Source organism: Babylonia areolata, chromosome 34 (assembly GCF_041734735.1).
Source record: "Babylonia areolata isolate BAREFJ2019XMU chromosome 34, ASM4173473v1, whole genome shotgun sequence".
Classification (NCBI taxonomy): domain Eukaryota; kingdom Metazoa; phylum Mollusca; class Gastropoda; order Neogastropoda; family Buccinidae; genus Babylonia; species Babylonia areolata.
Genome location: NC_134909.1, coordinates 9596746 through 9611515, shown reverse-complemented (window position 1 = coordinate 9611515; position 14770 = coordinate 9596746). Strand labels below are relative to the sequence as shown.

The 14770-nt window shown below is 47.0% G+C and overlaps 1 protein-coding gene across 2 annotated transcripts in view; it reads right to left on the bottom strand.

The window, feature by feature from the left end:
• Positions 1 to 14770, bottom strand: part of LOC143277424 (Golgi pH regulator-like) — a 39504-nt gene that overhangs the window by 19240 nt on the left and 5494 nt on the right. Inside the window, exons 4-6 of one of the 2 annotated variants that reach the window (XM_076582226.1) lie at positions 7816 to 7922; positions 5488 to 5619; positions 2843 to 2963 (exon numbers count right to left, since the gene is read on the bottom strand). In XM_076582226.1, the coding sequence (XP_076438341.1) occupies positions 2843 to 2963; positions 5488 to 5619; positions 7816 to 7922 (360 nt within the window). The remainder of the gene's footprint in view (positions 1 to 2842; positions 2964 to 5487; positions 5620 to 7815; positions 7923 to 14770) is intronic. The other variant, XM_076582227.1, reaches the window with a different exon arrangement.

Sequence of the window (14770 nt, the reverse complement as noted above, 5' to 3'; positions counted from 1 at the left end):
CAGTAACGACAATAGTAAGGGGAAGACAGAAAAAACCTATAGAATGACAGTAACGACAATAACAACAATAATAATAAGGGGAAGACAGAAAAAAAAACCCTATAGAATGACAGTAACAACAATAACAACAATAGTAAGGGGAAGACAGAAAAAAACCTATAGAATGACAGTAACGACAATAACAACAATAATAATAAGGGGAAGACAGAAAAAAAACCTATAGACTGATAACACTGCAAGAATGGACAGAAAACCACTGGCAGAGACCCAGGCACTGACGCACAACCAACAGACTTGAAGGTCTTCTGTGAGGCGTCCCAATGACTCTTCAAAGAGTTGGAGAAGAAGAAGGAAGAAGAAGGAAGAAGAAGAAGATGACAAAGAAGAAAACGTATTAGAAGAAGGAGAAGAAGAAGAGGAAAAAGACATAGAAAAGAAGAAGGAAGAAGAAGAAATAGAAGAATAAGAAGGAAGAAGAAGAAGAAGATGACAAAGAAGAAAATGTATCAGAAGAAGGAGAAGAAGAAGCAGAAGAGGAAGAAGACATAGAAAAGAAGAAGGAAGAAGAAGAAGAAATAGAAGAAGAAGAAGGAAGAAGAAGAAGATGACAAAGAAGAAAACGTATTAGAAGAAGGAGAAGAAGAAGCAGAAGAGGAAGAAGACATAGAAAAGAAGAAGGAAGAAGAAGAAGAAATAGAAGAAGAAGAAGGAAGAAGAAAAAGATGACAAAGAAGAAAACGTATTAGAAGAAGGAGAAGAAGAAGCAGAAGAGGAAGAAGACATAGAAAAGAAGAAGGAAGAAGAAGAAGAAATAGAAGAAGAAGAAGGAAGAAGAAGAAGATGACAAAGAAGAAAACGTATTAGAAGAAGGAGAAGAAGAAGCAGAAGAGGAAGAAGACATAGAAAAGAAGAAGGAAGAAGAAGAAATAGAAGAATAAGAAGGAAGAAGAAGAAGATGACAAAGAAGAAAACGTATTAGAAGAAGGAGAAGAAGAAGCAGAAGAGGAAGAAGACATAGAAAAGAAGAAGGAAGAAGAAGAAATAGAAGAAGAAGGAAGAAGAAGACGGAGAATAAGAAGAAGTATTAGAAGAAAAAGATGAAGAAGAAGAAATAGAAGAAGAAGAAGAAGAAGAAGAAGAAGAAGAAGAAATGGAAGGAGAAGGAAGAAGAAGAAGACGAAGAAGAAGAAATAGGAGAAGAAATGGAAAGAGGAGGAGGAGGAGGAGAAGAAGAAGAAGAAGAAGAAGAAGAAGAAGAAGATAAAAATAAGATAACAAAAAGTGAAAAACTAAAGATAATTATAAAAATGCGCTTTTAAATACTTCTTACCCTTTGGCTATTTGGCATTTTACAATACACCTAGTATGAATAAGACACAGGAATAATAATAATAACAACAACAATAATAATGTGCAATAACAATACATCTAGTATGAGTAAGACAAACAGGAATATAATCTTATAAACTGGAATGGTACAAACCCCCAATAAAAACTGCTTCCCTAAAAACAGTGTAACATCACTCATGACACACTTCTCCCACCTCTTCCCCCAGCTCCATCCCCCACCCTCCCAACCCCCCCTCACACACACACACACACACACACACACACGACTGATGAGCACATATCTTTGAAGATTACATATATTCTGCGGAAGAAATCCACTCCAACAGGTACACAAAGCATACATACAAGCGCAAAAGGCCTGACTAAACGCGTTCGCTGATGCCGTTGCTGGTCAGGCATCTGCCTGACAGATGTGGTGAAACGAATATGGATTTGTACAAACAAAGTGACGCCACTGATCAGGCCATCTGCCTCACAGATCTGGTGAAACGTATATGGATTTGTACAAACAAAGTGACGCCTCTGATCAGGCCATCTGCCTCACAGATGTGGTGAAACGAATATGGATTTGTACAAACAAAGTGACGCCTCTGATCAGGCCATCTGCCTTGCAGATCTGGTGAAACGTCTATGGATTTGTACAAACAAAGTGACGCCTCTGATCAGGCCATCTGCCTCACAGATGTGGTGAAACGAATATGGATTTGTACAAACAAAGTGACGCCTCTGATCAGGCCATCTGCCCTGTAGATGTGGTGAAACGAATATGGATTTGTACAAACAAAGTGACGCCTCTGATCAGGCCATCTGCCTGGCAGATGTGGTGAAGCATCTATGGATTTGTACAAACAAAGTGATGCCTCTGATCAGGCCATCTGCCTGGTAGATGTGGTGAAACGAATATGGATTTGTACAAACAAAGTGACGCCTCTGATCAGGCCATCTGCCTGGCAGATGTGGTGAAGCGTCTATGGATTTGTACTAACAAAGTGGCGCCTCTGATCAAGCACATCTGCCTGGCAGATGTGGTGAAGCATCTATGAATGTGTACAAACAAAGTGACGCCTCTGATCAGGCCATCTGCCTGGCAGATGTGGTGAAACGAATATGGATTTATACAAACAAAGTGGCGCCTCTGATCAGGCCATCTGCCTCACAGATGTGGTGAAATGAATATGGATTTGTACAAACAAAGTGACGCCTCTGATCAGGCCATCTGCCTCACAGATGTGGTGAAACAAATATGGATTTGTACAAACAAAGTGACACCTCTGATCAGGCCATCTGCCTTGCAGATATGGTGAAACGTCTATGGATTTGTACAAAGTGGCACCTCTGAATCTGATCAGGCATCTGCCTCCCAAATTTATGTCATGCAGCGAGTATGGATCCCCCCCCACCCCCCCCCCCCCCTCCACCAAAAGGAAGTGACGCCTCCTTGAAAAACTGAAACTGAGACATACACAGACTCACCCTTCCGGCACCGCCTCACCTGACAAAATAGGACAGGTAGGTGTAAGGACAGTTGACAGCACCAAAGCCTGACAGGATGGCCATCAGAGTCACCCCGATCACGCCCACACGCCCGATACACTGCTCAATGGAGAATATGCCTGTTGAAGAAGAGAAATAATGTATCCATCAAATAATTTTTTTTTTTTTAATTTTTTTTTTTTAATAATTAAGAAATAAAAACCTGAACATGGATTCCAAAAGAGAAAAGATGCATCGATCAATTAAAAAAAATTTTTTTTTTAAATCAATGAAAAACCACCACCTGAACTGAGTTTGAACGAGAAAACATTCATTGATCAATAATTAAAATCTTCTTCTTTTTCTTTCTTTTTTTTTTTGTAAATAAAAAAACCCAAAACCCAACCACCTGAACTGAGGCTCAAAAAAACTGGATTATAAAGAAAAAATTTAAAAAAAGATCCACCTATCAATAAATAAGATGTGAGGAGGATATGAAAAGGAAAAACAATCCATCACTGCATAAGGCATGAAAGAAAACCACCCATCCATCAACAGATAAGACATGAAGAGGGTTGAAAAAGAAACAAAAGAAACGTCAATTAATAAGAAATGAACAGGGATCAAAAAAAAAGAAAAAAAAAAGGATCCATCCATCTTCTTCTTCTTCTGCGTTCGTGGGCTGCAACTCCCACGTTCACTTGTATGCACACGAGTGGGCTTTTACGTGTATGACCGTTTTTACCCTGCCATGTAGGTAGCCATACTCCGTTTTCGGGGGTGTGCATGCTAGGTATGTTCTTGTTTCCATAACCCATCGAACACTGACATGGATTACAGGATCTTTAACATGCGTATTTGATCTTCTGCTTGCATATACACACGAAGGGGGTTCAGGCACTAGCAGGTCTGCACATATGTTGACCTGGGAGATCTGAAAAATCTCCACCCTTTACCCACCAGACGCCGTCACCATGATTCGAACCCGGGACCCTCAGATTGACAGTCCAACGCTTTAACCACTCAGCTATTGTGCCCATCTGATCCATCCATCAATTAATCTTCTTCTTCTTCATTCGTTGGCTGCAACTCCCGTGTTCACTCGTATGTACACAAGTGGGCTTTTATGTGTATGACTGTTTTTGCCCCGCCATGTAGGCAGCCGTACTCCATTTTCGGTTTTCAGGGGTGTGCAAGCTGGGTATGTTCTTGTTCCCATAACCAATCAAACGCTGACATGGATTACAGGATCTTTAACATGCGTATTTGATCTTCTGCTTGTGTATACACATGAAAGGGGTTCAGGCACAAGCAGGTCTGCACATATATTGACCTGGGAGATCGGAAAAATCTCCACCCTTTACGCACCAGGCGCCGTTACCGAGATTCGAACCCGGGACCCTCAGATTGAAAGTCCAACGCTTTATCCACTCAGCTATTGTGGCTGTCCATCGATACATAAGACCTGAAGGGGAAGGAGAAAGAGACATGGATAGGGAGACCTCCGTGACAGCAGTCTGAACGGACCACAGCTAGCTGCCAGCTGCGTTCAGACAATCAGGCAGCAGAACAGAATATCACCAACAATCCAGCACCTCTTTTGGGACTGTCAGATTGTACAACAGTTTTGGACGGATATTGTATCCTTGCTGCACAACGGATGTTGCAGCTGAGCAAGATTAACATCAGGAGAACAGCTCATTTTGTTTGGTTGTACAAAAAAAATGTGAAGACAAGATAAAAGCTTAGACTTCATAATATTAGACTTCATAATAATGCAAAATTCTTCATCCAAAACATACACTTTCACTTGAGACTTCAGTTCCGCAGGATACTTAACAAAATGTATTGGTAGATGATTATGTCAGTTTTGTTTTGTAATTCATGTTATCCATGTGGTCCTGATACCTGTGCACTCTTGATGATATGTGTTGCAATGTCTTGTAATTTGTATTCTCAATATTTGTTCATTAAAACAAAAGAAAAGAAAAAGAATATCACCTTTGTTCTCAAAAGCCGTTCAAGAAGTATATGGATGGCTGACTCAATTTCAAATGATTGGAGACTTTTCACAACACACACTCACACACACGCACACACACACACTCACATATATAACTTTTTCATTGGTATGACAACACATATACAAAGAAACTCACACACACACACACACACACACACACACGTAACTTTTTTATTGGTATGACAACACACACACAAAGAAACACAAACGCCTACACACACCCACACATGTAACACACTATGACAACAAAGATACAAGAAACACACACACACGCACAAAACATACACACACACACACACACACACACACACAAAACATACACACACACACAAACACACACACACATTATTTTTTATTGGTATGACAACAAACATACAAAGAAAAAAAAACACACACACACATACACACAGTGACACACACACACACACACAGAGTGACACACACATTGACACACACACCACACACACACAAAACACAAATACACACACAACCCCCCCACCCCCTCCACACACACACACACGCACACCATACACACACACACACACACACACTCACACCACACACACACACAAAACACACAAACACATCACACACACACACACAAAACACTTACACACACACACACACAGTGACACACTCACCATGTTTGGGGCTGAGGATAGGGAAGGGGTCCCCAATCCTCCAGAACAGGTAGAGAATCGAACACCAGGCCCCAAAGGCAATCAGCACCCTCACGTGTTGTTTCTGGGGCACTGAAAACACAGGGACGTGAGCTGAGGAGGGTGGAAGGGGGGGGGGGGGGCAGAATGGTTAAGTATCAGTATCAGTGAGTCGAGTAACTCAAAGGAGGAGTCACCGCGTTCGGACAAATCCATATACGCTACACCACATCTGCTGAGCAGATGCCTGACCAGGCTGCGTAACCCAACACGCTTAGTCAGGCCTTGACAACCACACCCCCCCCCCCCACACACACACACACAAACACACATACTCACTCACCCAGACGAATCGTGCCAATGACATAGACAGCGATGTAGGACAGAACAGCTATGGGCATTAACAAACACTTCTGTTTATATACCAACAATGCTTTCCACACACACACACACACACACAGAAACACACACACAAACACTTACTCACCTAGAAGGATCATGCCAATAACATAGAAAGTGATGTAGAAGGGTTGAACCACTCTGAATACAAACACTACTGTCAACAATGTTTCTACACACACACACACACACAAAAAAAACAACCCAAAAACAACAAACCAAAAACAACATTAAAAAAAACCCACGCTCACTCACTCAGAAGAATCATACCAATGACAAAGAAAGAGATGTTGAAAGGCAGAACAGCTATGTAATGGGCACTAACAAACACTTCTGTTTTTATATTGACAATGCTTCCCACACACACACACACACACACACACATACTCACTCACCTAGACCAATCGTGCCAATAGAAAGTGATGTAGGACAGAACAGCTATGGGCACTAACAAACACTTCTGTTTATATACCAACAATGCTTTCCACACACACACACACACACACAGAGAAACACTCACTTTCTCACCCAGACAAATTGTACCAATGACAAAAAAAGTGATATAAAAATGGCAGCACCGCTATGAGCACAAACACTACTGTCTTTATATATATCAGCAATGCTTTCTACACACACACACACACACACAAACTCTCTCTCTCTCTCTCTCTCAATCACTCACCCACTCACTCACCCAGACAAACACACACACACACAAAAAACCACGCTCACTCACTCACTCACCCAGAATAATCATACCAATGACAAAGGAAGCGATGTTGAAAGGCAGAACAACTATGTAATGGCCACTAACAAACACTTATATTGACAATGCTTCCAACACACACACACACAAACACACACACACACACACGCATACTCACTCACCTAGACGAATCGTGCCGATGACATAGAAAGCTATGTAGGACAGAACAGCTATGGGCATTAACAAACACTTCTGTTTATATACCAACAATGCTTTCCACACACACACACACACACAGAAACACACACACAAACACTTACTCACTCACCTAGAAGGATCATGCCAATAACATAGAAAGTGATGTAGAAGGGTTGAACCGCTCTGAATACAAACACTACTGTCTTTATATCAACAATGTTTCTACACACACACACACACACACACACACACACACACACACAAAACACAAAAAAAACCCAAAAAAACCAAACAAACCAAAAACAAAAACAAAAACAAAAAACACGCTCACTCACTCACTCACCCAGAAGAATCAAACCAATGACAAAGAAAGAGATGTTGAAAGGCAGAACAGCTATGTAATGGCCACCAACAAACACTTCTGTTTTTATATTGACAATGCTTCCTACACACACACACACACACACACACATACACACACACACACACACACACACTCACCTAGACGAATCGTGCCGATGACATAGAAAGCGATGTAGGACAGAACAGCTATGGGCACTAACAAACACTTCTGTTTATATACCAACAATGCTTTCCACACACAAACACACACACACACACAGAAACACTCACTTTCTCACCCAGACAAATTGTACCAATGACAAAAAAAGTGATATAAAAATGGCAGCACCGCTATGAGCACAAACACTACTGTCTTTATATATATCAGCAATGCTTTCTACACACACACACACACACACACACACACAAACTCTCTCTCTCTCTCTCTCAATCACTCACCCACTCACTCACCCAGACAAACACACACACACACAAAAAACCACGCTCACTCACTCACTCACCCAGAATAATCATACCAATGACAAAGGAAGCGATGTTGAAAGGCAGAACAACTATGTAATGGCCACTAACAAACACTTATATTGACAATGCTTCCAACACACACACACACAAACACACACACACACACACGCATACTCACTCACCTAGACGAATCGTGCCGATGACATAGAAAGCGATGTAGAAGGGAAGCACTGCTATGAGCACAAACAAAATGGCGTACAGCCCCAGCTTCCAGTGGAAGAAGCGAGAGCTGAAAAACATGCATCACAATACACCGTTCACATCTGAACTGGCTGTCTCCTTCCTTCAATGCTCACTTCAAGCCATGCCACACGCTGTCTCTCTCTCTGTCTGTCTCTATTGTATTGTATGGTACTGTATTCTATTGTACTGAAAGGAAATTTTCTATCTAAAATTACGTTTAAATAACATACTTACCGTGACCCAACTAGTGCAGACTCCGGCAGGGGTCTGACATTCCTGTCCTGTGCAAACTACTATCCGCCTATGCGGAGAAAATGAGAGAACTACGGCCGATAACCTCCCGGAAGTAGGTAACGTCCCCTTTGTCCCCCTGGTTATCGCCCTCTTTTGACGGCAATATGCCATCAGCAGCGCAGCGAGCAGGGAGAACAGGAAGCGGGGAGGCCGGGAGGGTCTTAAATTTGGGTCACGGTAAGTATGTTATTTAAACGTAATTTTAGATAGAAAATTTCCTTTTAATCACACATACTTAACCGTGACCCAACTAGTGCAGAATAGCGCGACAAGGTGGCGGGCTAGCCTGTTCTACTGTCTATGTGCTGCGATAGCCTGCTGTGCAACTACCACAGAAGCGATGCCTCTTGAGCCATCATCCCGCAGGCGTGCGACGTCTCTCAGGTAGAAGTCGATGAAGGTGGCAGGATTTTTCCAGTAGGCGGCATCTAAGATGTCTTGTAGCCGTATTGAGTGCGCCAGGGCAAGAGAGGAGGACCACGCTCTGACTTCATGCGCTCTGGCTGAGGAGGCATCGAGTCTTAAACCTACGTCTGCATATGCACCTTTGATCGCATTGACTATCCATCGAGACAGCGACGTTTTGCTAATGTCACGTGGATGGTCTAGGTTCCAGCTAATGAAGAGGCGTCGCTTGGACGCTCGGAAAGGACGCGACCTTTTGAGGTATATGCGCAGGGCCCTGACCGGGCAGAGGAATCTATCCTCGTCATCATGGGCTAGAATGGAAGAGAGCGGTTTGATGAAAAGAATGGGAGAGGGTGTATCGGGAGTCTGATTTTTGGCAAGAAATTCAGGGAGGAACCTAAGTGAGATAGATCCGTCCGGCTCAAAGGCTATATCCTGTGTGACGCCACTGAGGGCATGGACCTCACTACAACGTCTGCCTGAGGCGAGTGAGACGAGAAAGAGTGTCTTCATTGAGAGTAGCTTGAAGGGAGCTATAGCAAGGGGTTCGAAGGGTGCCTTGCGGAGGTATTGTAGTACCAGAAACAGGTCCCAAGAAGGGGACCGAGGGGATGTACGTGTGTGGCTGAGGGAAGCCCCTCGGACTAATGCCCTGAGCAGGGGGTCATCTGAGAAAGAGGGTCCGCCTAGTTGCCGAAGAGTGGAGCTGATTGCAGCGCGATGGACGCGTACTGCAGAGGCGGAGAGGCCTTTGGAGGAGGAGAGGAAAGCGAGAAAGTTGGCGAGGTCCATGTTGGATGGGTGTGTGGGATTGACTGAGTGGGTAGAGCACCAGGAGAGCCAGCGATTCCAGTGTGCAGAGTAAACGCCTTGAGTGCCTTTGCGATGTGACCTGCATACGAGGTCGGCTGTGTCATCAGAGGCGCCTAGTGCTGACAGAGATTCCCGCACAGTAGCCAGGCGTGTAGGTTGAGAACCTCTGGGTTTCCGTGGGGAATGCCTGAGCGGGGCTGAACTAGGGAGTGTCTGCCGATGTGAAGGCGGAGTGGGGGGACGTGAGTGAGGTGGAGAAGGTCGGGAAACCACGGCTGTGCTGGCCAGTGGGGTGCGATGAGAATCAGGACGGCACTCTCCAGCCTTGCCTTTCTGAGGACTTTTCCCATGATTGGCAGTGGGGGGAAGGCGTACCCCGAAAGGTTGGACCAGCTGATCGACAGGGCGTCCACGGCCCAGGCCTGCGGGTCTGGGACTGGGGAGACGTATGTGGGGATGCGGAAGTTGAACCTTGTGGCGAAGAGATCCACATGTGGTTTGTGCCAATGGTCCCAGATCGGCTGAAGTGTTGAGTGTGACAGGGTCCACTCCGTCTGAAGCACTGTGTGGGATCTGCTGAGGTAATCTGCTAGAATGTTGAGCTTGCCTGGGACATGTCGTGCTGTCAGGTGGATGTTGTGCTCCTGACACCAGAGGAGGACTGTCTCCGCATGCAGGGACAGCTGGTGAGAGTGAGCTCCCCCCTGTTTGTTCAGATAACATGCTACCGTCGTGTTGTCTGTGCATAGCAAGATCGACCTGCGCGAAACGTGGGGGAGGAAGTGCTGGAGGGCAAGGGAGACCGCCTCCAGTTCCAGTTTGTTGATGTGCCATGATTGCTGCTGTGGGGACCAAGTCCCCGACGCTGTGTGGTTCTCCATGTGGGCACCCCAGCCCATGTTGGAGGCATCTGTGTATAGTTCTGCATCTGGAGTTGGGTTCGAGATGGGAACCCCGGCGTTGAGCCATTGCATGTCCATCCAGCGCTGGGTCGACTGTGAGAACCATGTGCCTAGAGGAATCTGGGTGTCCCACGTCTGAGAAGACTGGGACCACCTGTTCTGGAAGTGGCGCTGAAATGGGCGTTTGTGTAGTCTGCCCAAGGGGACCAGTGCAGCAAGAGACTCCATGAAGCCCAGTAGAGAGGCAAGCTCCCTGGCTGACGCCGAGGCTGCCTGTGATAGATGAGAAAGGAGGCTGTGTAGCCTGTGGAGGCGAGGCATGGCCGGACGTATGGTCATTGATACCGAATCGATCGCCATACCCAGGAATTCGAACTGTTGAGAGGGCTCCAGTTCCGATTTGTCTGTGTTCATCAGAAAGCCCAGTGCTTGGCACTGGGTCCTGACGAGGTTGAGGTGATGCTGGCAGAGGGCCTTGCTCTCTGCGAGGATCAACCAGTCGTCTAGGTAGACCCTCAGGCGTATGCCCTTGCTCCTGAGGGCCAAACATAGTTCCCTGACCACTCTGGTGAAGACCCACGGGGCTGGAGCCAGGCCGAATGGAAGGGCTCTGAACTGGAAGGACTTGCCTTCCCATGAGAAGCGGAGCCACTTGCGGTCCCTGGGGTGAACGAGGACATGGAAGTAAGCGTCTGTGAGGTCTATGGAGACTGCCCAGTCGCCTTGTCTGATGGAGTCCCTGATTGACGCAGGTGATTCCATGCGGAATGATTTGTGCTGGAGATATCTGTTTAGGGGCGAAAGGTCTAGGACTGGCCGCCATCCGCCGGATGTTTTGGGAACGACGAAAATGCGGCCGAAGAAGCCCGGGGAGAGAGGAGGAGCTTCTTCTATGGCCTCTTTGTGGAGAAGAGAGAGTATTTCGTCCCGCAGGGCTGAGCAGGCTGTGTCGCCCTGAGGGGGGGGGAAGGGAGGAGGAGAGAGAGTGAGAGGTGCCTTGGAGGAGAGCCAAGGCAGGCGGAACCCCGACCCTATCACCCGGAGGACCCACTCGCATGCTGGGAGAGACAGCCACGCTGGCATGTGCCTGGACAGGCTTCCTGCTGGCTGTTGGTGCGCGAGTGGCGGGTGAAGGGCGGGGGCAAGTCATTGGGGGTGGGCCGGAGTGGAGTTGGTTGCTGGCCTGCGTGGAGGGCGGAGTGAGTGCGGCTGGCGCCTGTACGGTCTGGGCTGACCCCTGGGTTGTGGCCTGGGTTGTGCTCTGGCGTTTGAGGTTGTGGATTGGCGCGGGCGCGGTCGGAAGGAGGTAATGTTGCTACGCCTTAAGGTGTAGGGCTGATGCCGTTGAGCATGCCGCGGGTGTGCCTGAGTGCGGAGAGGGCCTGCGCCGAGGGCAAGGTCCCTACCCAAGTCTGCGCGGCGTTTGATGGCCGCAGTGGGGAAGCCTTGACCAAAAAGGGAACCGTCGGCGGGAGGAAGCGCTCTGAGGGAAGCATGTTCTGGCAGAGAACGCACGTATGGAGAGTGGTCGAGCACAGCGTCCCTCCTGGCCAAAATCACGTTCATGTAGGCCTGCGCTTGTATATTGGCAGAGCGCATAAGGAGCTGGGCGATCTGCTGTACGAAGGGAGAGAAGACCGAGATGTCAAGGCCGGCTGGTGGGTCAGCTGGCGTTTCCATCAGTGCTGTGGCAAGGCCCGCCAGGAAGTTGTCTATGGCTGCAGTTGATTCAAGGGACAACCTTGCAGCTTCTTCCAGGTCCATCAAGAATCTGTCTGTCACTGTGACTGAGCGATTGGCCTGCGAATTGTTTGGGAGTAGTAGTAGGTCCTCCTGAGAAAGAGGCAGGGGCCTTTGCGGGATAGGACCCGGAGCTAACAGTGGGGGTTTTGAAGTGGGTCTGGGTTGGGTTTTTAAGAATTTGCCTCGACCCATTGCTGCAGGGAAATCGGGTACAGAATCAGAGGGGACCTCGCTGATGGGTTGGCCCCTGATGCGTGCCAGCGTACTATGCAGGGCATCAAGTACCATGGGCGACTGTGTGAGGGCATAGTGAGGGCCATTGGAGGATCTGTGGATGCCCATGATTTCCATAGCACCGCAGGATTGAGGCGTGCCCGGTGCATGAATTGTCTCCACCCTGTCTGGAGTGTAGGAAGCTAGGTGTCCTAGTGCTTCCTGCAGGGAAACCAACTGGTTTTCTTCTGAAGGTGGTTCCTCTGAGTCTGTGTCACCATCAGAAAAAGTCTCTTCAGTGGCATAGGGTGATGGATCAGGCTGTGTGCTGGGCACGTGGCCAGTGTGGCTGTCCTGGGTGCTCTGAGTGTGTCCTGCTGAAGTGGAGGGTAGCTGCTGGTGGGTGGCAGGGGGTGGTGGTATTGCATTAGAAGAAGGAGCAGAAGCAGGAGAAGGTGTGGCACCAGGAAGGACAGTGGAGCATAATTGCTGCAGCAAGCTGATAATGAGCTGCTGATTGTTTGTTTGAGCAGCTTGCTGTGAGACCGTTTGTGGCTGGGAAACAGCAGCAGCTGGAGAAATGGCAGATGTGGACATCACTGCATGGCTTGGTGGAACCGTGCACGCGCCTGCACTGGAGGCAAGGGGCAGTGACGGTGCAAGGGAAGTAACTGCGGCGGTCACCGATAAGGGGACCGAAGCAGGAGTTGCCTCCCTTGGATTGGAAAATCGTGACAAGGGGAGGGGTGCACGCGTATGGGCAAGCGTGTCCCCTAGTGGTCCACCTTCCTCCCTGCACAATGGGAGGGCATCCCTACACGCCACGGTCGCCAAAGGATCCGAGACGGTCGAGGCATGCCGCGTGGGGGGCTCGTGATCCGATGTCACGGCCGCCACCACGGACGCATCGCACGTAGGGCCCAGACTAGTGTGCGGATCCAGAGCAAGTGACTTGCGTTGTTTCCCCAAAGGGTTTGTGCAAAAATCCCTTGAGACTGAGGGCATGGGGAAAGGGATAGAGGAGGTCGACTCGGGTACTGCCGACTGGCAGAGCCGAGAAATCGCGGATCGCGACGAGTCCGATCGCGAATCGAAAAAAGGATTGTGAATGGCACCACTGACCTGTGTATTGGTAAGCAAACCTGTAGAAGTCGCCGGAGGAGGCGTAGTGGGTAGTGGTGGTCTGGAGTCGACCGGAGGTAGCGGAGGAAGTGGGGGTGGCGTAGGGTTGGCGTTGCTGAGAGCGGCAGAGGTAGAGGGCCCAGACTGATCGCGAATCGATTGCGATCGTGCCTTAATTTTAGCCCGATCTCCCAATCGGGCTACATAATTGTGCGACCTGTTTGAAGACATAATCGGACACAAAACAGAAACGCCAAAGAATCGATAGACAGGTAGAAAATGCGAAAAACTTAGCCGTATGAAGTGCACAGGTACAGGTGTCGAGATGGCTGCCGGAAAAAGAGGGCGATAACCAGGGGGACAAAGGGGACGTTACCTACTTCCGGGAGGTTATCGGCCGTAGTTCTCTCATTTTCTCCGCATAGGCGGATAGTAGTTTGCACAGGACAGGAATGTCAGACCCCTGCCGGAGTCTGCACTAGTTGGGTCACGGTTAAGTATGTGTGATTAAACTGTGGTTGTATTGTTTTGCACTGTATTTTGGGGGGTGTGGGGTGGGGGGGGGGGGTGTAGAGGGGTGTACACACACACACACACACACACACACACACACACACAAACACACTTACACATGCTTGCACACAAGCATGCATGCACGCACACACACACATGCACAGACACACACAATTGACATGCAGTTTTAACTTTCATCATTCCAGAACTGAAAACTGAACGTTCTTACTATGCTGGTAAAAATCGATCAATATTTCATGATTCCAAATCTGTTTTATACGCTTTAAACTCATCAGATTGTAAGAACAAGTCTAAGATCAGTCACACTGTACATCTTTTTGAGTCAGAAAGGAACGCATATTACTTGTTTTTTTTCTTTTATGAATGGGCTGACAGGGCTGCAAGAAAAGGTGCAAAACTCAAACAGGGTTCTACTGAACTTTATTTACATCTATCTGACCAAGAGAGCTACCGATTACTGGAACAAGCATCGTAAAGCAAAGTTAGGGAAATATACCAGCAAAATGGCAAAGTTTCAGTAATAGTAAAAATAATGTTTATAAACTGGAGACTATCTAACAGTCAGTTATGTACAGTAATTTACTCAGATCAAGGTAGATTTATGCATTATCAAACAGGATAAAACTGAACGCTTCTGCGACAAAGTTCAGCAAAGATGTGAAATGCAAATATTTGTGGAGAACTCCAGCAAACATGTAGTATCTGAAATCAATATCATTTTTAACAAACTTTTCGGAAAGTTCACTTGAATGTATTTTTGACAGTTTCAAGATGTTATCTGCTATTGCAGAGGGTTTGATGCACAGTTCAACAGAACATTTCTTATAATTGTTAGATGTTAGTTTTTTTCCTACCATTTTGCTTG